General features: G+C 42.6%; 1 protein-coding gene and 1 long non-coding RNA gene across 16 annotated transcripts in view; one reads left to right on the forward strand and one right to left on the reverse strand.

The window, feature by feature from the left end:
* Positions 1-206: 206 nt before the first annotated feature.
* DOCK7 (dedicator of cytokinesis 7) overlaps positions 207-26,282 on the reverse strand; it is a 108,386-nt gene continuing 82,310 nt past the window's right edge. For 3 of the 14 annotated variants that reach the window (XM_081193608.1, XM_081193621.1, XM_081193609.1), the window contains 18 exons: positions 24,959-25,055; positions 24,232-24,249; positions 20,800-20,896; positions 20,455-20,589; positions 20,039-20,191; positions 19,196-19,354; positions 18,120-18,220; positions 17,837-18,029; positions 17,117-17,260; positions 15,824-15,955; positions 14,048-14,062; positions 6,136-6,270; positions 4,597-4,686; positions 3,845-4,081; positions 3,152-3,295; positions 2,201-2,307; positions 1,038-1,205; positions 207-705 (listed from right to left, as the gene is read on the reverse strand). In XM_081193608.1, the coding sequence (XP_081049734.1) occupies positions 663-705; positions 1,038-1,205; positions 2,201-2,307; positions 3,152-3,295; positions 3,845-4,081; positions 4,597-4,686; positions 6,136-6,270; positions 14,048-14,062; positions 15,824-15,955; positions 17,117-17,260; positions 17,837-18,029; positions 18,120-18,220; positions 19,196-19,354; positions 20,039-20,191; positions 20,455-20,589; positions 20,800-20,896; positions 24,232-24,249; positions 24,959-25,055 (2,168 nt within the window). In that variant the 3' untranslated portion in view covers positions 207-662. The other 11 variants (XM_081193618.1, XM_081193610.1, XM_081193619.1 and 8 more) reach the window with 9 other exon arrangements.
* LOC308586854 lies at positions 20,903-23,946 on the forward strand. 2 transcript variants are annotated; one of them, XR_014008104.1, is made up of 2 exons: positions 20,903-22,547; positions 23,136-23,946. It is a non-coding gene; the product is annotated as an uncharacterized lncRNA (long non-coding RNA). The 2 variants fall into 2 exon arrangements; XR_014008105.1 differs by having other exon boundaries at positions 20,903-22,532.

The raw sequence follows: 26,282 nt of genomic DNA on the forward strand, positions 1-26,282 counted from the left end.
TGAAACTGGAAATTAGCGCTTTAGAAATAGGTTGGCTTTTGTGGACCCACATATCCCCAAGGTCATCCCAGCATTTTGAGGCACAAGCCCAATGTAACCATAGCCACGTGACACAAAAGTTTAAAAATGAAAGCATTTTGTACTTACCTTTCTCTAGGATCTTTTTTCACACAAAGATGAATTTTAAAAGCTGGCACACCAAGAAATAAAGTGTAAACATTCAAATATTTAATGGTACCATTAAAATAAACACTGCATTAAAAATGGTTTAAATGCATTTGCAAATGCTCCTAATATAAAATAAATATATGAACTAAAACAAAAACAAATTTAACATTAAAGAATGCTATAAATAATGGTTGATGCATTTGGAGTACCTCTGAATATTAAAAAATGTCTTAAAAAACAGTTGTGTTTACAGTCTCACCAGTAGTTTGTATACTGCTGCCATGGGTTAAAAAAGGTTTGAAGTCTATATAATAATTCAGAAGGAAAATTTGGCCACTTAACACTTCCATGTAAATTGGTAAAATGTGTGCATGGTGTCCTGAACAAAGTCCAAAGTTTTATTTCCAAATAATACTTATAAAAAAATCCCGGTGTTGATGACACTGCACTCGCTTGTTCAGTACCTTAAAATTCTTAAGTGTATTTTAAGGTGCTCAGATGTCCATTTTGCGAAGGCTCATTCTGCTGAAGGAATCTCTGGGGAGGAAAAAACAATGAGATAAGCTACTTCCCAAGCTGAACACCAGAATCTGGTGGTGAGTAATATTCTGCTACACAAAGTGTTTGCATGTGCAGCTATAAAATTAACTAGTTCTCCTATCTCAGGGGTGACTAGAAGCCTAAGGCTCTGGTCTTCTTAAGTGTGAGAAAGAGGGCTTGGGGCCACAGATATAGGGGTGTTAGTAAAGTAATTGTAAGGATTTTATATCACTACAGATAGGAACTTTCAGTTTGCCTTCCCATGTACTTTTCCTATCCAGGAGACCTTTTAAAGAAACATTAACAAGAGATGTTAACATAAGAATTACCTGTGGCAAGCAGCAGGAAGAACCGTCTTGTATAATTGGGGAATTTTTCTATTGATCAGAGGCTGAAGTGCTTCCTTGAGACGGTGGTAATTTCTTTCAAGCTCCCGCTGATACTCTTTTTGATCTGGACCAATCAGGCTCTTGTTCTTGCGCAGTGCATCTTCACACCTAGAAAACAAAAAAATCAGACAATAGGAAAGTGACCATAGTCTACCCTCTTGGAGCCAGCCAGCAGCATTGTATCTGTCTCCTTTGCGTACACTCCTTGGGTCACAACACTAATTGCACTTATTTGGAAACATCCGAAACTTCCAACGCAGAGTGACTGCAATGCCAAAATTGGCTTTCACACAATAAAACATCAGTCTTTCTGTTCCTTGGAGTAGATGTCTCCAAGTCATCCTAGAAATCTGATTTCTCTAAAGCTGTCTAACAGTGTTTAAAAAGAAATGAAGCTACTGCTTCTATACCAAAGCAGCTGGCTATACATGGTTCTCCAACATGTATATAAATGGTAAATACAAAGCACTGTGAGGTTTTCTGTGTTTCCTTGTTTAACAGCAGGAAAGTGCTCACCGTACATGTCCAGAATGCCCCTTGCTTAGAAAAGAAAAAAGGGGACTGCTCCTGAAAGTGCGTCAGCATTCATGGATCAAGGCCAAGACGTGCTGGAAGAACATCAGTGCCACCTAATAATGCCAAATCTGTTGTACGCCTTAGTTGTGCTTTTTTGAGGAATGTAGGATAAAGTTTCAAGGAATTTTCTAAATTATGCAGAAATGAATTAAGAAGCAATATACAGTATCTCAGAAGTCAGACGCCTTGCAACTCGAACGTTTTGGCTCCTGAACGCCGCAAACCCGGAAGTGAACGTTCTGGTTTGCGAACAATCTTTTGGAACTTGAACGTCCGACACAGCTTCCGATTGGCTACAGGAGATTCCTGCAGCCAATCAAAAGCCATGCCTTGGTTTCCGAATGTTTTGGAAGTCGAACGGATTCTGTTCGACTTCCGATGTACGACTGTACGTCGGTGCTGCATGGTGAGAAGGGACTAAAGTAAGTAATCAGACCCGCCACAAGACAATTGATCAACATATCTATCATGATATTTTTTAGGACAATTAAAATGGGAAAAAAGAGATGTTCATTGAAACACAATACCTTTTTGTGAAGTCTTTGAAACAAAGCCGTAGTTTATTATGGTGACGGAAGAGCTTAGGATCGTTGGGTATCTCTGATAAGAAAACCTGTGCAACCTCTAGTGGTCCCTTTAAAGAAGAGGCAGGTAGTGAGATACTTCTGCAGGGCTGGCTACTGGAATCATTTCACATACATGGAAGACTCCATAGAAATTCTTTAGGCTGTCTCCCCACTAGGAGCACACTCCACAACCTCCCTTCTCTTCCTCTCTACGTGGACATTTATGCAACTGTCAAGGAGAAGGCAGAGCTGCACAAGGATTGCTTTCAAATGTTGCCTATAGCAGCTCTAAGGATGCATACAAACAGATCTCAAATTAGGACCCACCACACTCATTAAATATGTGTGGCTCCCTCCACACAATGCAGTTGACAGTACTTAGCAAAGATTCAAATACTGATTCGGTCTGACGCCTACCCCTACTTGTTGGTGGGCACTGACCTCTAGTTTTTAGGTATCACATAGACATGTTTACCTAGGAATAAGTCCCATTGAACTCAACAGGGCTTTCTTCGGAGCAAACATGTATTATGTACTGCTATTCAGTGAAATGTCTGCCTTTAAAAAAAAAAGTGAATCTTTTTTTAGAGATGTTCTGTGCACCTCTTGCTTCTGCTGTTAACTCACAGAACCACTTTGCTTCAGAGAGTAAAACTTGGCGAATGTGCTTCTACACACTCAAATTACTTGCATTTTTACACACTCTGTTAGCCACTACTTCAATAATACTGTCCTCTTAGTTCTTCAATACAAAACAAGTTATTTATATACACTATTATTACTGTTTATATGCAATATATGTTCAGAAACCATTTTTGACAATGTTTTTTAAAATAAGCAAGTCTTAATGGTTGTACTCATGGACCTTTGTGATCAAGACACTGACAGGACCTACAGGTTCTGTATCCTTACCTGATTTACCGTTGTGCCTACTGAACCTTGAAGCACCATCTGGAGCATTTTGGGATCTGCTGGATCTTGATGTGTTGCAAAAGCCAACTCTTGGGTTTTCTTTTGCATATCCTCAATGGCGACTTCAATTGGTGTCAAAATGATCTAAGGAAACGAACACAGGAAAATTTAAGAAGAACATCAGGGATTTCCCTTTTCATTGTGATTATGAGAAAATTTAATTTAGACTCCTAAATAAAGGGAGAATCAGAATTGTAGAGTTGGAAGGGACCCTGAGGATCATCGAGTCCAACCCCCTGCAATGCAGGGATAAGCAACTGTCCCATATCATGCAGGGAATCAAACCTGCAACCTTGGTGTTATCAGCACCACACTGTAACCAGCTGAGCTATACAGGTGTGTTGATTTTTCTTTTTCCCAGTTGCTAGATGCAAAGTACTACCAAAAAAATTAGAGCAGTTTCCCAGCAATAGTAATCATCAGTATCAAAACCTGACACCTGAAATAAAAGCTCCTCCTGTCAGGCTTTTGCTGTAAAAGCGGCTTTGTAAATGCATCTAAAACATATGCCAATCAATAATCAGCAAGCTGAAACTTTACTGAGCACATTATTTTTTATGTTAATCATTCCCCCTCTATTTCTGGCATTTCTCCCTCTTAAATTTACAGTTACCATCACTGTTCAGGGCTCACCTCCTCCTTGTGAATGACATTAATGCGGGTTTTAATGTAAGGGAATGCATGTGATGTCGTGAGGATGGTCTTCCTCTTGAACTGTTCGTGCAGCTCACCATGAGCTCTGCCATCCAACGTGAAGGGTGTGCAGTACATGAATCGCCGCAAGTTGTAGTTTTTGTCAAAATAGGTTATCCGGTCCTTCATTTCGTACGTGTCAAAGTAAGGCTCCACGTAAGTTATCTGTATATAGGCCTGGGGCAGAAAAACAGACTAGTAGGAATACACTGCAGAATAGTCACCAGCCAACTAGCAACCGCGCATGGCCCTCATTCACTCGTGACGCTGCTCCTGCTGCAGAATTTTTATGTTTGCGAGTGAGCAGCAAGGGGCATTAACCAAGAGAGAGAACGAGGCCCACACCAGTGGAAAGCACAACTTGCCGCCATTTTGTCCTCCACACTCTGAACTTATATCTCAGAGCCTGTTGGCAAAGATACAAAAGTCTGTGAAAGCAGACAACTCTTGCCTCAGTCTCTCTGGTGAAAATTGTCTAAAAACTGATACCTGATACCTGTATCTAGACTGAGAGAGGCGTGTGGATAAGGTCAGGGAGATCCTGAGATAAATGGCCCTGGTGCAGCATCATTTTAGCCACTCAATTTATTTTCTGGAACCATAGTGTGTAGCTATGCACAAGCCAGGAACAAGGGCACTACTCACACTAGATACAGGAATGTCCAACTTGATACTTATTTTTAGCTTCTTACCTTGTTGGCATCTAATTTACATTTGTCGACAGGGTTAGAGTCCTTAATCACTTCGACAACATCTTCACCAAACCTTTCTCCATAAAAACCCTGAAAATGATCAACAAGATATTGTAAAGTGCAATCTGGAGCAAAGTTTTAAAGGAAGGGTTGGCACATAATGTTAGCAGAATCACATGAAAAACAGGACTATGGCTGTGGTGTGGGCTATGCCTGCATAACTTTGGGGAACAATTTTTTTTTGGGGGGGGCAGGAAAAATAATAACGTGGGGGGGGAGTCTGCCTCAAAGTATTTTGTCAATGTGGACAAATCCCATCATTTTATCATACACTGGACAGTGTGTGCAGCAAAACAAGTTTAAAAGACCACACATTACACACTAACGCACACACTAAGCCAAGATATGAGTGAGCTTTGTTCCCCGAGTGCAACTGTTTTGTTCTTTCATTCATGAGTGTAACGATTTAGTCTTAATTAACAGTAGTTAATAAACTATATATGTAACTCTCAGTTCAAGCTGAGAAACTATAGTTAATGATTCCTAAACATGTCACGGTCCTAAGCCAATGTTAAACCAAGGATTTGTATTCTGGCTTGTTTGGAAGCTCGAAACCATCAGTTCCCAGTTGGAATGTAAGGGGAAACTATAGCTAACTGAAACTTCCTGACTTGCACGAAGCAAAAGGTGAAGCCGCCGTCTGTGGGTGCATGAGGCTCATTCACATCTCAGCTTATTAAGCCAAGGTATGGTTGTCTGAATGCAGCCCCATGGCTCAGAACTGGGCTTATCTTGGTACAAGATAAACCTGAGCCTACATTTACCTTGTGGAGGTTTAAAAAGTAAAGTAAACAGGGCTCCTATCTTTGATTGCTCTTTGTGAACGATTGGAAATTACTTGGCCTGAAGGGTCCTTTTCACTCATGCACTGAGCCACAATCCTATTCATGGCTGTCTTGCATATGTGAATGCTACAGCTTATGTGGACAGGACCAAAGGTCAGGTGAACACAGGTTTTTGTTTGTTTGTTTTGTTTTGTTTTTTTGCAGGGGGAGGGAATAAAGTAATCCCTGAACTTGACTCTTTTTATAATTACAATTACAATTATTTATTACTTATACCCCACCCATCCAACTGGGTTGCCCCAGCCACTTTGGCCAGCTCTCCAATACATTAAGACATCAAACATAAAAAGCTTCCTGATAAAGGGCTGCCTTCATAAAGTTGTGTAATTATTTACTTATTTGACATCTGACGGGAAGGCATTCCACAGGGAAAGGGCCACTACCAAGAAGGCCCTCTGCATGGTTCCCTGTAACCTCAATTCTCATGATGAGGGAACCGCCAGAAGGCCCTCGGAACTGGACTTCAGGGTCTGGCCTGAACAGTGGGGGTGGAGATGCTCCTTCGGGTATACAGGGCCGAGGGCTTTAAAGGTCAGCACCAACACTTTGAATTGCATTTGGAAACATACTGGGAGCTCCCTGAAAGCGCATGTAACTACAGGATTGTATTTTAGACTTGCCGAGACCATCTCACCTCTAAGCGATGAGAAATTTCAGCCAATTTTGTTATGGCCGGTTCCTTGTAAACGAACTCTTGTTCATCGAGGTCTCCAAATTTAGTCCCATAAAAACCAACACGGAAGTATGTACCAAACATCCGCTTACCATCCTAGGTGCAGAAAGACGAATAGCATTTCAATACAAACGCCCCGTCACATCTTTTCATTGCTTTTAACACTCCCTTTGAACACAATGCCATGCAGGAACAAACAAACCAACAAGTCGGACTAAAGAGAATTGTAAACCAGTTACAGCAAAAAAAGGGGGGGCACACTAAAATTTAAACCACACACTTACGAGATTTATGGGAAAGCTAGCCTCAATCATGCAATGGGATAAAAATCAGTAGCTCGGCATAAGAACGGGACCACTTTAGCTAGCCTAATAGGTTTAGAAAGCAATGCTGGCAATAGTCAAGAAAGCAACCTTACAGAAAGGAACACTGTCGTGGCTATTTGCTTTCTTGACACTGGTGGAGCAGCACAGATTTACCACTGGTTAGGTTGGTGTCACTCTGAGTTTGGACCAAGCCAAATTTCCAACACCTAGCGGGTTTGGATCACTCAAGAATCATTAGGGATTCTTGCTGGACTTCACAGTTTACTTGCATGCTTCCGTTCTCTGGGACTGTGGCCTAAAATATGGCATGGACTATGTCATCATCAGAGCAGAATGCTGAAATAATAAATGTGGGGAATAATTGGTGTTATCTAATTTGCTCTTTGCAGCTCATCATTTAAGAAAATGGGAATAAAATGGGTTTAAGGGGTGGAGACGGTGCCTTGGATAGAATAACTTTCCCCCGCATTTGGTGTGTGGACTGTGAGAGACTGCACAGTGGTATAGCATTATATTGCATGCCCTCTCGTGGTTTCTTCTATATGTGATGGCATCAGTGTGATTAGTGCTATGGAAACTAGACTACCGTATGTTTCATTCTGTTCTCTAATAGAGATGAAAGCAGGATCAGGTGGCAACCACTAAACTTTCCTGTAGCCACAGTCCATGAGAACATATTTCGCATGCTGCTGTAAAATGTTAGTGCCACTGGGATCTCTTGTTTTTCCAATGGTACAATTTGCAGAACAAACACTGGAAGGGAGACCTGGTATTGCATCTCCATGCAATTGTATGGATCACTCTGACAATTCACAAATTTTTGAATGCCAATCCATCCTTTCTCCTAGGGAAGCCTCCCAGGTTCCTCTCCCACTTTTCTTTTGGAAGTCTTTGAGATGCAGAGTCGTGTGTCAACTCTCCACCTATTCACACCCCCTCTATAGTAGGGAAAGTGACTTCGCAGCGATTCAAAACAGACAAGTTGTTTTGAGCACATAATTTCTGGGGTGAACCATAGTGCTAAACTGCATTCTTCTGGCATATACAGATGCTCCTGTATTAAGATTCCAAGCAGCTGCTTCCATTTGGCTCAGTGGTAAACTGAGCCGTCTTAACACACCCAACACTTGTGGCAATAAAACTGGGAGGTGGTGCACACTTATGTGGAAGGCAAAAATGTAAACTGAAAGATAAGAGAGCAGCAAATTGTTTGAAATGGAAGCCACCAAATCTGCAGTTTCTTTCCACCAAGTCACAACTGAAAGAATTCACACTGCATGCACATAGTCACAAATATAAGCTGAGAAAAGTACTCCAAATGTTCACCTTTACTCTCATGGCACAGTTATGCTGCAGCACTCAGAATTATATATAAAAAAGGAGCAATGTGATGCACTAGCTGTTGAACTTTGCATCCCACCCTATCCTTGGTGTCTCTGGGCCAGTAACACGTTTCAAAAGATGCTTAACAGGAAAAAAGAAGAGGATTAAAATAGATAAACAAAGCCTCCCTCACTAGCTTCCAATTCTAGCTTGAACAGAAAGGATGGACAGCGATTCGGGATAATGCTCTGGGCCTGGGCCCGGGGGAAACATCATCCAGGGAGACCGTGCAAGAAGAAATTGTCCACCTATGTTAACGGTCAGGATGGGCACACAAAAGAGAAACAAAAGCTCTAAGAACATACAAGGATAAAACTCTTTAGGGTCTCGTAAGTCATAATCTGCGTCTCTAATTGTTACTGAAATATCAAAATGTTGGTGTAGGTCTGGGAGCAACAGCAACCCATTCCTATCAAGTGGTAGTAATCCTCATCTTCATCATTCCCAGGTGACGATGAATCCCCAGGTCTCAGGTAGCGTGCATTATTACTACAGTCAAACTTGGAGAGCACAAAGACATTTCTGGTGGTTGTTATTTTGTAACCTGAGAAAAAAAGTGCACATTCTCTAAATGGAGTTATCAAGTACAGTGGAAGCTTGGTTCCCGAACGGTTTAGTTGCCGAACAAATTGGCCTCCAAACGCTGCAAACCCAGAAGTGTTCCGGTTTGCGAACGTTTTTCGGAAGTCGAACATCTGACGCGGCTTCTGCTTGAGTGCAGGAAGTTCCTGCAGCCAACTGGAACCTGCACCTTGGTTTTCGAATGGTTTCAGGAGTCAAACAGGCTCCCGGAACAGATTAAGTTCAAGAACCAAGGTACCACCGTACTCTTTGGGTCCACCAGTCCAGCAAAAGTCTGCAGACTTTATGTATTGCATTTATATGCCACTTTTCCCTCCAAGGAGCTCTAGGCTAAAAGGCAGAGAATGGCCCAGAGTCACCCAGTGAGCTTCATGGCCAAGTGGGGATTTAAACCTGGTCTTCCAGGTCCTAGTCTGATATTTCTGACCCTCCCAGATCATAGAGCCTACCAATCAACTCAGTCTTTTCTGGATTCAGCTTCAAACACCTTCTCCACATCCCTCCCTATATCCTGGACCGACACTGCCAAACCAGAATTTTAGGACCCAGGTTGATTAGAGAGAGAAATAAATAATGCCATCAGGACACTCCGTTTTCATGATGTTGCCCCATACATCCAGCAGAATAGGATGACAGAGTAAAATGCTACTGGACCTTATAGAAAAGGTCCTGAGAAGATGAGGAGTCACCACCCCTTACCATTCTCTGACTGCCTAGCCTGGACTACTGAAGAGCAGTCCTGCGAACACCTGCCTATGCTTGCAATAACGCCAACCTCTCATGTGACATTGCTCTTCAATGACAGGTAATCTGCTGTGGCCATAAACAAAGATTCTGATAGTTAACTAGATTGGTCAATACCCAGGACAGAAACTGGAACAGGCCATGAACAGCTAACGGACTACTTACACGACCCTAAGGAAAAAGTAGAAGTTGCAGAATGGGCAGGAAGTCAGTGTTGGGAAGACTACAGATTAATTTCCCCTGTCTTGGAATAGTAGCACAGACAACTTCAGTCTGTGTTAATCCCAACTGGCCTATATAAAAACAAGGTTGACTCAAGTAAGCTACCAGAGTTGACGTCCCTCAGCATATCCTCTATACCAGTGGATGGTATCAAGTTTTCCATGAAAATTGAGAAAGACCCTCAAACACATTTCAGCCACTCTGATGTCATCTCTAAGTTAAGTGCCTGGGTTGCATTTAAGCTTATATTCATAATTATATGTGTATCCTACAACTGTGGAACACTCTTCTCTCTCTCTGAACACTGGTACCTTATGTCTTTCATCCACATAAATGCACTTACTGTTATTCTCAATGACAATCCAAAGCATTAGAAGTCACTCAGGGCCACTGTGTACATGATGTTTCTTGGACAGTGATACTGCTTCCATTTGCGGGGGAAAGGCATGTACACTGACCGCCATTGGCAGAAAACACACATACTTAGCTTGGCACATGCAGTGGGAATCACAGCTGCTTCTGAACACACACAACATGTGGCAAAATAGACAATACGTGCATAATTCATTTATGAATTATGTGCATCATAAGAACCTTGTAGGAAAGTGTAAAGTATGCAATGTTCCGTAAAAGCGACAATGAACTTGATAAAAAGGACTGAAGGACAACAGGTAATTTTATGGCTGACAGTGCTTGTCCACACATGAGCAGGCACCTTCTAAATCTCTGCAACTCTCTCTAGGCTTTTAGAACCCAACTTGCTCTCCTGGAGACTCCCCCTCCACATATGCCACAAACTTTAGGGTGCTCCTTGATTTATGTAATAGGAAAGGTAAGCTGTTTGGCTTAGGCAGCATTGTCTGCTAATTGCGCTAACTTCCATTAATAATCTTGGCAACATCATGAGACACTTAAGGAAACTTATGTAATGAATCAAAAGTACTATTACGACAGGAGTTTCAAATAAATAAGCATCATTCTAAGCTTTAACAATGGTCACCTAAGACAAATTAGGAGGTGGTGTTTATAACGAAGGTTCTTTCCATTTAGCTTCCATTAATTTGTGGGGAGGGGAATGGGGGGGTGTTGATGGATCAATGCCTAGGAAGATTTTGGGGAAATGTCAACCCAGAGCATGCTGGAATGTGTGCAACACAAGAACCAAAGCACGAAGTTCCATTAACAACAGGCAAAAGATGGGGACATCAATAACATCATATGTCATCATGTTATTGTTCCAAGTGTGTTCTGAATACATGAAGGCTCTATAATTTTGCCCAAAGGTTTTCGCAGAAATCAAAACCCTTGCTTTCAAGCAAACAAAACAAATTAAAACTCCATGGTCTTTGTTTCTGAGAGGTGCTAAAATGCAGTTATGAGAAAGGAAGTTATTATAAAGCATTTAAATCTATTATTTTGAGAAAAAATAATAGCTCCTTGGTAGGCAAAGAGAATGAAGGTGAACACTGTAGAGTCATTACAGAACTGGCAGAGCAGGTATAACAGCCGTCATGACTTATGAAGGGTTCATAATATGTTGTTATGCATGGTAAATATCTGTTGGGTACAAAGTTTTAAGAGGCTCCTTCTGCACATGAACCAAAACCTTTGCCAACTGGATTTACTTAGCCAAAACCAACAAAAACTGTCGCCGAATTTGGCCCTGCTGTTATCCACAGGGAAGTGCAAATAGGCCCAAGGCCATCTGATCAGAGTCAATAATGCCACATATTTCATTGCAGTGAAATGGCTAACCTGGCATTTGAATTCGTAACATCAGAGTTGAAGAAGCCAAAAGGCCTACTTAAGTTCAACCCCCTTTCCATGAGGAAAAACCACTCCTCCACAAACATTTAACTTTAGGAGTTAGCTGGGAAGTTTTTTTCCATACAAACCTAATTGGGATTGATTTGTGTGGCGTTTCATAAACCCCTGAGCTGGCATAAGTCATTGGTAAAATGAAATTATTGGGGGATGCCATGGGAGTTTAAAAAAAAAATCACCAACAACTTAGTAGGAACTTACCACAACAGACAATAGTAAAAGTGGGGAGGAGGATCAGCAACCAGGGCAATAGAGGAGAAAACAGAAAGTATTTTGATTAGGGAAAATCCAAAACTAATAAGCAGCATTTGGCAGCAAATAAACAAAACAAAAAAAGTATTTTAAAAACTGGAACTGGGTAAATAACATGCAATGGGTATTAAAAGGCCACACAGAAGGAAAATGTCCAGCAAGAGGAAAGTTCAAGTGCAAAGCAGTGGACAAGAACATAAACCATGGGTGTGTTTTACCATGCAATAGACATTACTGAATAATGTTAAAATTGTAACTGATGACAGGATATACTTCAGGGGTCGATTTAGCATCACACACATTGATCAGAAAAGATGCTCGCAGGCTGTCGTCCCATTAATGGAACAGCCACAAACTGCCTTTTGCCATGGTTTTGTGCCAATTTTAACACCGCCAGGGAAACCCTTCGGGGGAGGTGAATCATGGTGCAGTTGACAGAAGCAACCAAACTGTATGGGTGCCACTTCAAGCAAGCGCTTGAGCTAAATGGAGAGTCTGTGTGACATGAACTTTGCCTTTCGGTTAAAGTGGGCATTGTAAAAGGCTGCACATGCTTGGGCCAGCTCCCAGGTGGTACAAAAATGCACACCGGCTCCAAAACTGATTTTGGGTCCCCAAGCCTCTCGTTGCAGATGGCGGGTCATGGAATTAGCACTCCTGATATGACATGCCTTGATGACGTTTTGTCTTGTCTGTAATTGCTCTTCTGAACCAAAGCTCTAAACAAGAGAGCCGGACTCTTATCTGATAGAGCAACATAATCAGAGAAAATCAGAAGCAAAAATCAGCACTTGTACAGCTTTTGGAGAGGTGGAATCCAAAAACTATTCACATATTTACTAACAACAACAAGAGAATGCAAAACACACATATTTCAGCTACGTACCAAATTCTTAAAATTCCTTACAAAATTGGTCTGCGTTGGTGTATATAAAATATATGTATTTGGAAACATTTCTATTGTTTTTAAATGAGGATGGAGGTTTGATTGGGACATATTAGACACAACTGTAAGGAAATTAGAGGTACTCGAGTCCCACTGAAATCAGAAGGGCTTACCTACTTAAGTGCCCTGTATCACCAATTATTTCAACGGTAATCTGATTTTGGATGAGTTCACACAGAGCTTTATGCCATGGTTAACATAAGCCGGGGTTTCTAAACAAAAAGCACACCATGGCTTATTAGCATAATTTGCTTGTGGTTAATAAACCATGATTAAGCTGCTGGCTGGGGTTCAGGCAAGAAAATTAAACCATGATTTATTAAACCATGTCTTAGTGTTATGTGCAAACCATGCCACTCTCAAGAATGTGCCTGTCCTGCGACAAAAAATGAAGGTGTCCGCCTTCAAACTTATCTATTTATAGTCTTGGATATTTGTTGCAGTATTTTCCATTATAACTATTTCTCAACAGACAGCCATCTTAGGCCATTGCAGCAAAAAGAACCAAGAATCTTGAGACGTCTGAAAAATAAATGTGCAAGTCTTTAAGGGGCATGATCATCTAAAAGGCAGTTGGGCTGGAAATTTGCTCAGTATGATGGGCCATATTAGAACCATATCAGTAACTTCCAAACAGCTAATCAAATAACACAAAAGGGGTCTTTCTGCTTTTTATCAAAGTCTAACCACAAATCTCAAAGGCAGAATTCTAAGGTTTCGGAAGGTAGTGGACTGTCCAGGAAGCAAGGGAACTGTACAACCTCTAAGCTTGCTTCATGAAGCTTAGGAAATCTTTTCAGCAAAACAAAGGCTGAGGCGGAGTCCCTATTTCATATAATTATCTGAAAACCCTCCCCCAATGCCAGATGAAACTGGCATTCTTATACAAGCCAGGGCAAGGTTGGTGGATTGTATCTCCCACAAGATCTTCAAGGATTATTTTCATGGTTTGGGTCCACACATACATCAGAATCAGCTGTATTAGGTCACTGAACAGCTGCAGAGGAATTTGAATTTTGTACATCTCAGAGTCAAAACAAAGGACTCTATCTTGGCACCCAGTTGAAGCCCATTGACCTAATTCTTAAGAGATTTGAGAGCTGGGACTAAACTCAAGTTCATTTCACTCTTGCTCAGAGCTTAATGTAGCAAAAGACTATTAATACTACAGTTATACGTTAGGATACGAGTGAACGTCTTTCTAACGGGAAACAGTTTTTTGCATTCAAGGTCTTTGAGCATTAGAACTTAAATCGACCCCTGTGTTGGGGGGTGAAAATATGGTAGGAAGAAATGGTATTCTGTGTCAATATTGATGAGAAATGGAATACAAAAATAACAAACTAGTGATGGTAAAAAGTGGCTCATTCACCAAAGAACCTCATTAGTGTCATAATACAAATGCATTCATGCACTACCTAAATTGTCTAAAATGACCACAACAGTTTGACTGGTATTTCTTTGGTTAATTAATTCAGGTCAATAGCAGACAGCAACAGAAATACCCACAGCTAGCACATGTGGGCAAAGCATTGGCAAGAGTCATCATCAGACCAATCTATTAGTGTTCTTTACTAACTAAAACATTACCTACCTCCCAGCCAGTACTCTGTGTAATAAAAAGTAAAACAAAAAAACAAAAAACAAAAAGGTATGTCACAGGAACAAGACCAGCTCCTTTTCAAAGGCCAAAACACAACCATCAACAATACGGTGCTATCCACTTGAAATGGCTTAGCTGCCACACATTTAAGTTAGCCTTTCGTTTCATAGCCCAGAATCAATATTAAGTATGAAGAAGCTCCATTATCGGGCACTGGAAATCGAACGTAAATGCAAATCCTCTGGCAATCGGAAATTATTACATTGCATTCACCATTCCAGCCTGAAGTTCAGCCACTGAAACCCAGGTTAGTCCTGCTGGAGGAATTCAGTTTTTGAGCTGAACGGCATGCTGTGGAACACAATTGCAATTCCCAAGTAATGAATGGCAATGCTCATTTTGTGTCATTGTTGTTTATATCCATAAAGCAAAATGCAAACCATTCTTCATTTGTGCTTGAGTTCCAGTTAAAAATAATCATATAGCACAACCAGTTGTCCAAACAGTATCTCCCTGCTAAATTCAGGAAGTAAAAATGTAACCAAAATGGAAAATAACAGCCTCAATCTAGCAGAACCTCTGGAGGCCCTGCGCAGATACAAATGCCCTCATTTATCAGTATATGGCCAACAGCTGGCTGCAATTTTGTGCCCAGGCACCCACTGTTCAGCTTCAAATCCTGGTTTCAAATGATTAAGGGGGCATGCTTAACATTAGCTTTCATGTTAATTAACCATGGTTAAATTCCGCTGGCATTAGCCTGAACTGTCTGGGAATGTGCCTTAAATTTTGCTTAGAGTCTAATCTGATCCCAGCTGCTGTGGTGCCAACCTGCCCTTGTTTTGGCCCCCACATACCATAGAAAATTTAGCTGTTGCATTCATCAACATGGAAGAAGCAGGACCGCATTGAGTCACATGCTCTTCTCTTGGTATCCACGTGTGCTGCATGAATGTCTGCAGAGAGGGGTCCTTCATCTCTATAACTATACATGCGAAAACCCCGTCCCACCCCAACGTTCGTGCTGTAGATGCAGACATGGCAGGGCACAGACTGGACTGTGTGAGATGGGAGAGGGCTGCTTGCAGCAGCCTCACTTCTTCTTCCCTTGTTGATGAACATGGGAGCTTTAATGCCTCCACTGGGCTCTTCTCTTGGCCCATGGAGCCATCTTTCAGTGACACTTCCAGCCCACTTCTCCACACCCAAAAGTAGGGTCATTCATCACTACGCAGCCTCTACAATGCAGGTCACGGTTTGCACAAGCAGAGAGATGTTGCAGCACCAAAAAAGAGATACCTGCCAAATAGGTAGCTCAAAATGCAAAAGAGTAAAATTAAATCCCCAGGCTGTCCTTCTATGTATAGCTTTGGGCTGCAATATTATACCTGCTTACTTACAGCTAAGTAACTCAATGGGAGTAAACAGGATTGCAGTATGAAAACACCTTAACTACAGTTTCACATGTTGTGAAGTCAGTCTCTAGCCTGGAAAACACAAGTAGAGAATGAATTTGTAGCACACTACATGATAGTGACCTGACTTAGGTGAAAGGCTCTGGAAAAATTAGGACTGATCTGATCGCTCTCGTTGCCTAGTTTTGCTGATTTTTTACACTTTGCAATATTGTCCACAAGGTCTCCATATTTTGAATGCTTTGATGACCTGGAAAATAACTGCCATTGAGGTTTCAATGTAACTTGAAGGGGAAATGACACAAATACTTTTAAGGATCTCTGCGCTGCAAGCAAGAGCCCAAGTCATTACCTGATGAACTATTTTGGTGAATGCTTCCTGGAGTTTACCGTGAATTGTGGCAAGCTTCTTGGCATCTCTGTTAGCTTCATGAATTGGAATGAGGATTTTGTAAACCTCGTTGACTGCTTCGTACATGCCAGCCTACAAAACAGTGTCAATGTCAGGCGGGTCTATCGATCCATCAAAAAAACAGACATGCAGCAGCCTGAGTACAACATGTTATTAAAATGCTTATATTACAATAATGAAATTAAAACACTTGCTTGGGATTATTTGGTTACTGAGATGGAACAAGTAATGCATGATATAAGTATCAGTCGTGTGTCAGACCTGTGCAAATGTACATTTTGCCAAAAGTTTGCAAGACTCCATGCATCAAAGGCCAATTTAAACTAGATGAATACTGAGTTAAGACTCCCAGCTCATGTGCTGGTCCATGTGTGAAGGAAGCAGCTAACAGCCTATGTAGCAGCTGTGCTGGGATGCCAGCATGTTTGCTTCAGCCCATGGAATGAGAGCCTTTTTAAAGATTATATAAAACTGTGTTCCAATCCACAGACAGAAGTTTCCTAACACTACAGTCAAGGCCAACCTTGATGACACAGAAATTTGAGGAACTGTAGTGCTGAACAAGGTTTCATAGCAACTTCTGAATGCACATTCCAGTTGGATCCTGATTTAGCACAGCATGTTGGAGAACCAGCTTAGCCATGATCCCAATGGCACAAAATATGTGGGCTGGTTCGCAAGCAACTTGAGTCAATGCTGCTGCCACTTAAACGACTGAATTCAGTGCAGCTGAGCAGCTGAAATGCAAATACTGAAGTTTCTATACTTTTCATTGTGCATTTGAGTTGCACCCAGTGTTTACTGACATACAGAACGGGTGGGGAACTATTTTCCGGCCTGCATTCCCACCTGGAAATTCCCCATTCCAGCTGTGAGTGTGGCCAGAGGCAAAAGTGGGCGAAACAACTGATGTGATTCTCACTTATGTATGATAGGCTGTATTCAAGCCAGAGGTTTCTATGTCCACATCCCTCCCTCTCTCTCCATTCAAACAAACAAGAGGATTTATCGCAGCTCAAGAACACTTGAGAAGAATGCCAAGCAGAGCAGGTGAGAGGTGGGGTCCAGGGGGAGGGGCCATGTTATGAGAAGGGGCGTGGCCTGGGGATAATCCAGAGGTCTGCATTTGGCCCTCAGGCCTGTGGTTCCCCACCCCAATGCAGGACACTGATTGTATATACTATGCAACCATAAGGGAGTACTGTACTAAATACATGTATTAAACTCTTCTACCATGGAGAAAGAGGCTGCAGCTTGCTCCAGCAATCCAACCAGACCTGCTTCAGTAAAATACTTTCCAGAGCATATTCCTTCTTCATCTGGTGATACGACATCATCAGAAACTGCAGATTCTTCCAGGACGTTTGAGGAGATGTTCTGAGGAAATATATAACATTTACTTTCAGCAGTTACAGTTCCAGAGACACTGGAAAAACAACTATTTAAAATTCATTCATCACCAGGTTCAGGCAATGCTTTGCTGCAAAGTCTGAAACCAAAGTAGCTTCCATTCTGCCGAAGTCCTACTCTAATGGAACATAGTAACATGTAATTAAACTTTAGTTTTTTGTTTTTGCTCTGCAGAATGTTAATTTGAAATATAGGTTTACCCACAAGGTGTTCTTTTTCGGGGGGAAAGCCACTGTACCAAAGACCTATCCTCTTTGAGAAGAAACATGAAACCAAACTACTTTAGGAATTATTGGACAAGTAAATAAGTATGGCAAATTCCTTTGTACATGGCCGAAATTAGTAACAGAAAGAGCTTTTAGCTAATGTGCCTCCAATATATTGTACCAGCAGCCAAAGTGGAGAAATGCAATTCTATCACATGAATTTTTGGGAAATGTTCTTTTAATATAAACAACGCTATGTTTTCTGGGGGGCTTACATCATTGCTTTGTGAAATGGCAAGAAGCCCAGCTTTGCGGTTTTGTAAACAAAGAGCATTACCTGAAATGTAACGCATCCTACGGGGAGATATTTCCGATCCTCAAGCATGCTCAAGTATTCAGCAACGAGTCCTGCAGAGTGGACCAAACATTGTGCGGATTCTGCATGATTGCTTCTCTCTGAGTGTTTCCCAGCCATGTTCTGTAGCCAAGTGAGTCGTAGGTCTGGGGAATTCTGGTATCCCTTGGCAATTCTAGTTTTCAAAAACCCAGGAGAGTCACATCAGTGTACGTTTACTTACTCACATTTTCTTAAGACGGCAGAATATCCAGTAAAACTGTACCTGTACATCAAGTCCACCAGCATCTCTGGGTCTTCTTGGTGCTCCTTCATCTTAACTGTATCAGACAGGATCATATGGAGGTTGAACACAAGATCTTGGACCTGAAATGGGAGGGAATGAAACAAATATTCTGCGCAAAACAAGTATTTGTTGGTTACTTCGAATCTGTGTGACAGGAATTCAAATGCGAAAATCGCTTGCCATTGTTTATTTTTTAAAAAATGAACCCTGCCAGGGAGACATCATGTTCCCCTCCATCATTTCTAATTTTGCATTTGTCACCAGTCAATACAGTGGTGCCTCGCAAGACGAAAAGAATTCGTTCCGCGAATCTTTTCATCTTGCGATGTTTTTTGTCTTGCGAAGCACGGTCCGTCGCAACTGCGCCTCTTCGTTTTAAAAAAAGCTTGCGAAGCAAGCCCATAGGGAAATTCGTCTAGCGAAGCAATGCAAAACCGAAAAACCCTTTCGTCTAGCGAGTTTTTCGTCTTGCGAGGCATTCGTCTTGCGGGGCACCACTGTATTTGTTAATTCTGTGTTCATTCATTCATCCAGCAAAGTTGGACTGAATTATTTGAGTGGATGAGCAGTTTCTTAGAAATGTCAAGTCAGACTTCATTTTTTGTTGTTCATTTCACAATTTAATCTGTCTGATTTAAAACCTTAACACAATTTTCTATTGTTATTTTATGTGAGACATTTTTAGACCAACTTTCATCAGATTGGATTTCAGAGTGATGCAGAGCAACACAAATACAAAAGAAACCCTCACCACAAAAAACAAAAACAAACTAGGGCTATCCAATCTGATGCCCCACAGATGTTGCTGGACTTCAACTCCCATCAGCCCCAGTCAGCACATCCATTGGTCAAGGATTATGGGACCTGAAGCCCCCCCCCCCAATCTGATTACATTTTCATGTATCACTCCATGTTCACATTCAGGTTTGCATCATTGGGAATTCCAATATGGATCAACATCCTACTGAGTCTAAAAGCAAGTAAGCTGAAAATTGTGGGTCTTAAGGAAATAAAATAACCCATACTTATCTATGTCAAGTACTATTCCTCCTAACCTGATCAGGGAACGTTGTTTCCCTTAGTTCCAGGTCCTCTTCAGCATAGGTCAAAATGGTTTTCAGAGAACGTCTCAGAAACTCCTCATTAAAATTCTGAGATGTTCCTACTAAAGATGAGAGTGACATGGTCACCTGCATTTTCACTCTGGCAAAGTTCTGAAACAAACAAACAAAACATTTTTACTGTGCCAATAACGTCAGGTGACAACACCAGCTTAATAGGCATCGCAGTCCCAAACCAAAAAGTACAGCAAACATTTGATTTTCCTGAAGGGGTCTGGCCAGAACTCCATCCATCAAAATGATTAATTTATAGCTGAGTTGTTTAACTCCAGATTAAAGTGTTCTCCTTTAAAGACGACACAAGCCTTTTGGTCCGTGTGTGACTATTCAGATTTAAAATATATGACCCTCAAAAAATCAGTGCTCCTCACTTGTCTTCTCTTGCACCAGTTTGGATAGGCATTGCACCCCATGCTTGCAGAAACACTATACCAGGGGTGGGTATCTTCAGGCCTGAGGCATCAATGTGGCCCTCCAGCCCTCTCTATCTGGTCCTCCAAACTCCCCCGCCCCCGGCCCTCACTGGCCCTGCATCACCCTCTGCATATTTTGGCTTGGTTGGAATGTGTCCTTGTGTCTGGATGGAGGACAGAAAGGGATGTGCAAGTGTGTGCAAAAGCTAGCCTACTGTACAAATCTAAAAATTAGATTTGTTGCTCCACCCACTTTTGCCTCTCACCCTGCCCACCACTGGCATGCGGCTCTCAATATGCTGTCCAGAAGAAAATGTGGCCCTTTGGCTGCAAAAGGGCTTTCCCACCCCAGTGCTATACTTACATTCCCAATCTCAAAGTTCTGCCTCATGAGGAGGTACAGGGAGGCGCTGGCATGCGAGCGTATGGTGCCGATGCTACTGCTACAGTGGCGCAGGAGTCGGAGGCATAAGTCTGCACACTGCTCCGTCTCCTCTTCAAAGAGCAGTTCTGGGAACTAGAAGGACAGCGTGAGAGACAAGCATTCAGCAGTTGTGGCTGCACCCCAAACGCCAACACAATGTTGAATTAATTGCACCACAATCATCGTGGGCTCAACTTGACCCAGTTGCACGCCCGCTCCCAGTAAAGGAGGCCATCATCAGCTGCAGTTTGCTGGCCACCACTGTGGAGGTCCAACACTTTCCAAATCAGAAAACAAGTTGAATACTGAAGTGAAATTGTAACTCCATGCTGCCCTCCCATCCTCAGGACACTCACCTTTGACACCAAGGCCCTCTGCGTAGCAAAGCAATGCTGCAGGTAAAGAGCGCTCTGATTGCAAGCCATGCTGTGTAAAAGAACCTTCAGCACTCCGCCAAGAATGCTTTCCTTGGACTCGGTCACGGAGACTGTCTGTAACCAAAGACAATGGAAAAAAGAGAGGAAGTCAGCTTTAGGGCTGTTGCAGACAGAGGTCACAGCAAAGGGAACATGTGCAATGGAGAGAGAATGGCCACTTCAGAATACACTTTCTACAGGGGGCATTGCTAGTCTTGCTCACTATCCCTTCTTCAGGCATTCAGAGCACCGGGAAGGTTGTAAAATGGCCTTTATCATCCTCACCTGGACTACTATCTCCAAAGTATCCAAAATGATCAGATTTGCTTCCGTTGCCAAGTTGCCATCGATAAGAGCCTCGTGTTCTATCTCAGCCCGTGATCTAAAAAAGCATTAAAAATAAATTTTCTTTGGAGAAGCGAGGAAAATAAACTTTTTGTTGCAGCTGGAAAAATAAGATTGCTTATCAGATAATCACCATGCTCTAACAGAACACTTTAGCAGCAGGAACCACCAAAAACAGGCTCAATACAAAAGCAAGGATGGGGAATCTCTGGCCCTCCAGATGTTATCAGATTCCAGCGCCTATCAGAGCCCAGGCAACATGGCCAATGGTCAAGGGCCTCTGCCTGTGATCCCAGAGATCCACCGCCAATCAAAGCAGATATTACTGGGCTGGATGGACCAATGGCTTACATGATATAAGAACTTTAAGATGAAATAAAGCTAATAATGCTTGCAACAAAATGAGGAGCAGAGTAATAAAAGATAAAGAGAAAAAGGAAACCACATTAGCATGTTCGTGATAAGCTTGGGAGTACAGTGAGAGAAAAACAGCAGTGGGGGACCCATGGCACTCCCAATGTTGTTGGACTACAACTCCCATCATTCCTAACTGTTGGCCACAGTGGCTGGATCCTATGGGAGTTGGGATCCACTGACATACAAAGGACCACAGGTTCCCCATCACTTGCTTAAGGAGATGTTACATTAACAGCTGAGATAGTGTGTGTGTGTGTTTGTATTTTATAAGAATCTGATGAGAAGCTTGAAGATAAACTGAAACCACTGCACTGTTAAAAAATTTCAGTGGGATTGTTGCACTTGCTAAGTTTGTAGGAAATTATGGTCTCCCAAATCTTATCAAACCACTTCTATTCAGAAGGTTGCTTGGGTCCCTACTGTGGTACTAGGCAAAAGCCTACTAAAACAGAAGAGACTTTCAACAACATTTTGTGATGTGGAATGGGGCAGCTCTTCAAAGAAAAATAGCCCACTGGATGGGCAAACAGAGACAAGGTCTCAGGAAGCCCTCTTCTCTCGAGAAACCAAGAGATTTTTCTTCCATGAAAAATATATGATCTATGGCTCCTCCTGGACATGTCTGAGTTGGCACAACTGAAGTAGTTCTTTGAATCCTAACTAACACGATTCGTATATATCCTCCCTTTCATAAAGGGTCTTTCCCTGCTAATGGTGCCCACTGTTTCTTCATGAAAGCCAAAGGATTAAAATTACAAAGTGTGCTGCAGAACACAGTTTGGTAAGGGAAACTAGGGCTACACTGAAGAAAATGAGTATCTTTTTATTCATCTTTACATCAGTGAAGACAGCATGGCACTTTATGATGTGAACACATGGTGGCGCTAAGAGAATAAATTTCTGGCGAACATTACTAGGTAGTAGGTACCAGTGGAAATGTCTATGTGATGTATGAAACGTCCTGCTGATGTCCTGCTGTGCTATAATGCACCATACATGCTTCCCAAAAGCCGGCAATGATCTGTCATAAATGGTAGCAGTACATGCTACTGTATGCACCAATCTGGAGCAGGCAATATGCACTGCTAGCAACAGACCAACCAACATCATTTTTACTGGCGCGGTGGGCGGGGGCACATTGTTGGAAAAGTGGAATTTAGTCCACTTGACTTCCACTGTAGTATGTGTTGGAAGCTGGCCAGAGTGGCTGGGGCAACCCAGCCAAATGGGCAGGGAATGATAATAAACTAATAATAGTAATAATTCAATTGGTCAACACCATAGCTGTCAAGTGTCCCTTATTTGAAGGGACAGTCCCTTATTCCAGCACTATGTCCCGCTGCTGTCCCTTATTGATGGATGTCCCTTAAATGTCCCTTAAATGATGTCCCTTAAATTTCAAAGGAAGCAGCTCCTCTCCCTCCCTCCCTGCTGGCCAGGGAGGAGGGAGGCTCCAACTGTGTTGCTTGGCTGTGTTGCTCACCCAATAAGAAGTCTAAGAACGACTGGGGGTGGAGCTTGCATGCCTTGTGTGTGGCTAGTTAATGCAAGCTGAGGGGTGTTTTGAATGCTGGACGCCATTTTGTTGCACTTACTGCTGCAAACTTTGCAGTGCAAAGCCATCTTAAGTTGAGGCTGCATAGGCCTTGTGGTGCATGTGATTCAGATTCTATTCAGTTGAACCTCTGGTTACAAAGTTGGTTGGACAGTGTTCTCAAAGCTACCAGCATGAGTTTGACCAGACTGCAGGAGGACAGGAAGACTGGAGTGCCTGGAACAGGTGAGGCTGCAGGTCCCTTATTTTGGTTGCTGGTCCCTTATTTTGAAGGCTGCTGGTCCCTTATTTTCAAATCTGTAAGTTGACAGCTATGGTCAATACTAGCTGCCTGCTAAAAATCCTACTAGGAGCACCAAGCTCCTCCTTCCCTCTAGGGGTGTGTGTGTGTGTGTGTGTGTGTGTGCGTGCGCGCAAGGGCAACTTCTATTGCAGTCCTTACATGAAGAGAAAGCTTCTGTAGAGCCTGGAAATGGCAGGGCTTGTACCTGGGACCTTACTACATGCAAAGCATATGCACTACCACGGAGTCACACCTTTCCCACATTTTACCACATTTATTTCTGAGCCGGACAGAGCCTTTGGCAGAAAAGGAGAAAGCTGTCCAGGAGCCCAAAACACGGTGATGCATCAGCAGGCTGGACTGAGATCTTGCACAAGAATGAACATCTCCCGGGCTAAATCTGTTTTAAGGGCACTGTCCATACACTCACACTGTGCTAGGCAAAACTGAATTGTACAGAAGGCAGTGAATGTCCTGGTCTTGCAGGTGCTGCAAAGGCTTTGAAAAGGAGAGTGCTCTAGAATTCTTAAAAGGAGATCTACAGATCTCTAGTTTATTCCTGCCTACAGTTTATATGCCATGTGACCTTCTTGCATTTCAGCTGGTGGACCCTTTAACCAAACACCTCCAGAATTTTTACCGGGATCAAATTAAGACTACATCAAAAAGATGTAATGTTAATTGGACTGTCAGGGAACTGCAATTTTCACACCAAAATTCAGATGTGCCCAGCACTATGGGGGGAAAAGGGAAATCCTGTAGCAGCATATACACACACACCCTCACACTTCACAGCCACGTCATGTTGCAAAAAACAAACAAACCCACAGACCTTCTGCAAAGCACCTCAGTCAAACAAAACCTGCACTCAGAGCCTTATTAGAAGACAAAAAGCATGCCAAGCAAAGCTGCAACCGTAAGTCCTACACCTAACCAACACCCCACCCCAACCATTTCAAACCCCAGCAGGCACTCGTACAACAAAAGGAACCACTGAAGTCACAGGCAGGCATACAAAGCTGCTGCCAAGCGCCAAAAGCCAGAATTGCAATAGCAAAAGTACAAACGCACAACAGGGGAAAAAATTAAATACAGCAGTACACCAGTGCTACAGTACCTGGCTGGTTTGTGGCTTCTAAAAACACAGCACATGTGGGGAAAATAATCAAAGTGATGGATTAGGGCAGGAGAGGAGTCAGCTTGGAGAACTCCAGAATGCTCTAATAGAGTAAGTGACCGATGGCACACATGCAATTACACCTAGTTACTCTTGGCTGCAACTTAAAGCACCCTATAGCCGTCTTATCAGTGCATTGGTCATCTTCCCTTACAGCACAATCCTATACAAGTCTAGTCAGGAGCAAGTCCCATTGAGTTTCATGACACTTACTACCAGGGAAATGGGTGTAGGATTGCAACCTCCTTTTCTTTTAAATAAACAACACACGTGTGTGACAGCAGTGTTCTTATGAGGTTAGTCCTGTCTCAGTTCAGGGCCAGACCTGCTCATACTGTGAGGAGCAAGGAGCAAGGCAGTCCCTATCTTGGCCAACTGGCCATTTCAACATTAAAATGTTTGGGTACCAGGCAGAGGGCCTTCTCGGTAGTGGCACTAGCCCTGTAGAACGCCCTCCCACCAGATGTCGAAGAGAAAAATAACTACCAAACTTTTAGAAGACATCTGAAGGCAGCCCTATTTAGGGAAGCTTTTAATGTTTAATAGGTTATTGTATTTTAGTGTTCTGTTGGAAGCCGCCCAGAGTGGCTGGGGAAACCCAGCCTGATGGGCGGGGTATGAATAATAAATTATTATTATATTATTATTATGGGCAAGGTAGCATTACTTGTCAAGTTTTTCCGTGTTCTGTCGCCAGTGAGTCATATCCTTTCTCCATCTCAGGTTCTCTTGACTTCCAAAGGCACTCCCGGAAGGACTTCTTTCTGCCAAGCAAAGGTTTTTAAAAATTGTTTTTAACTTTTTTATCTTTGACTGCTGCGTTTGATGAATTAAATGAGGTATCATGACTACATCCTTCACACACAATGAATGGTTAACCTCACATTAAATGATTATTGCACTTCAAAATTAATTATCATCAGTGTTGACTAATCCTTTCAATACGAAAAGGAACCAGCTTCCAAGCAAACGTGTGAGTAAATCAACACTATCTACCAAAACAGGAGAAGGAAACCTTTTTCAACTGGAGGGCTACATTCCTTCATAAACACCCTTCCAGGGGCCACACACCAGGGGTGGACCAGGGGCCTGAGAAAAAAGGGAGCCGGACAACAGGTGTAACATTTCCCTTTGTACATTAGGCTACATTTCAGTCACACGCACACAAAATGTGGAGGAGAGACACTGGTTTTACACATACATACCTCCATCCAAATACAGTGGTACCTCAGGTTACATACGCTTCAGGTTACATACGCTTCAGGTTACAGACTCCGCTAACCCAGAAATATTACCTCAGGTTAAGAACTTTGCTTTAGGATGAGAACAGAAATCATGCTCCGGCAGCGCAGCGGCAGCAGGAGGCCCCATTAGCTAAAGTGGTGCTTCAGGTTAAGAACGGACCTCCAGAATGAATTAAGTACTTAACCCGAGGTACCACTGTAGTAAGAGGAACCATCAAAATGCAAGGACACTCAAAGAAGTGCGGAGTATGGTCAGTGAGAGCCAGGGTCCTGAACGGGGCATCACCTGGAGGGAGCCTTGAGGGCCAAATATACAGGTTTGAAGAGCTATATTTGGCCCTCGAGTCTGAGGTTCCCCACCTTTGTTCTGTAATATCTCATTAACACTATCAGGATAGTTTACTATTCATAAATTCAAGACTAGCTCAGTATCAAGGAATGTCGCATCACTGACTCCAGAGGGCTCCACTGCAGAGGGCCCAGTACAACCAATGTTTCCCCTGCTCTGTCAGAGTAAAGGACTGCTGGCATGGGGCAGCTTTCATGAAAAGTGGACAGAATCACTGTTCCTATACAGGACTCAGTTGGAGGCCGACTGCTGCTGAAGCAACATCCAAGCTCTGCCTCTTTCTGGCATTCAGCCTGAGCCTGAACAAGGCAGATTTGCTTTACTTGGCCTGGCTTGTCACTGCAGAGGTCAATGCTTGCCGGAGGACTGCGGCCCCTCTCCCTGTCCATCACACAAAG

Source organism: Podarcis bocagei (assembly GCF_964188305.1).
Source record: "Podarcis bocagei genome assembly, chromosome: 5".
Classification (NCBI taxonomy): domain Eukaryota; kingdom Metazoa; phylum Chordata; class Lepidosauria; order Squamata; family Lacertidae; genus Podarcis; species Podarcis bocagei.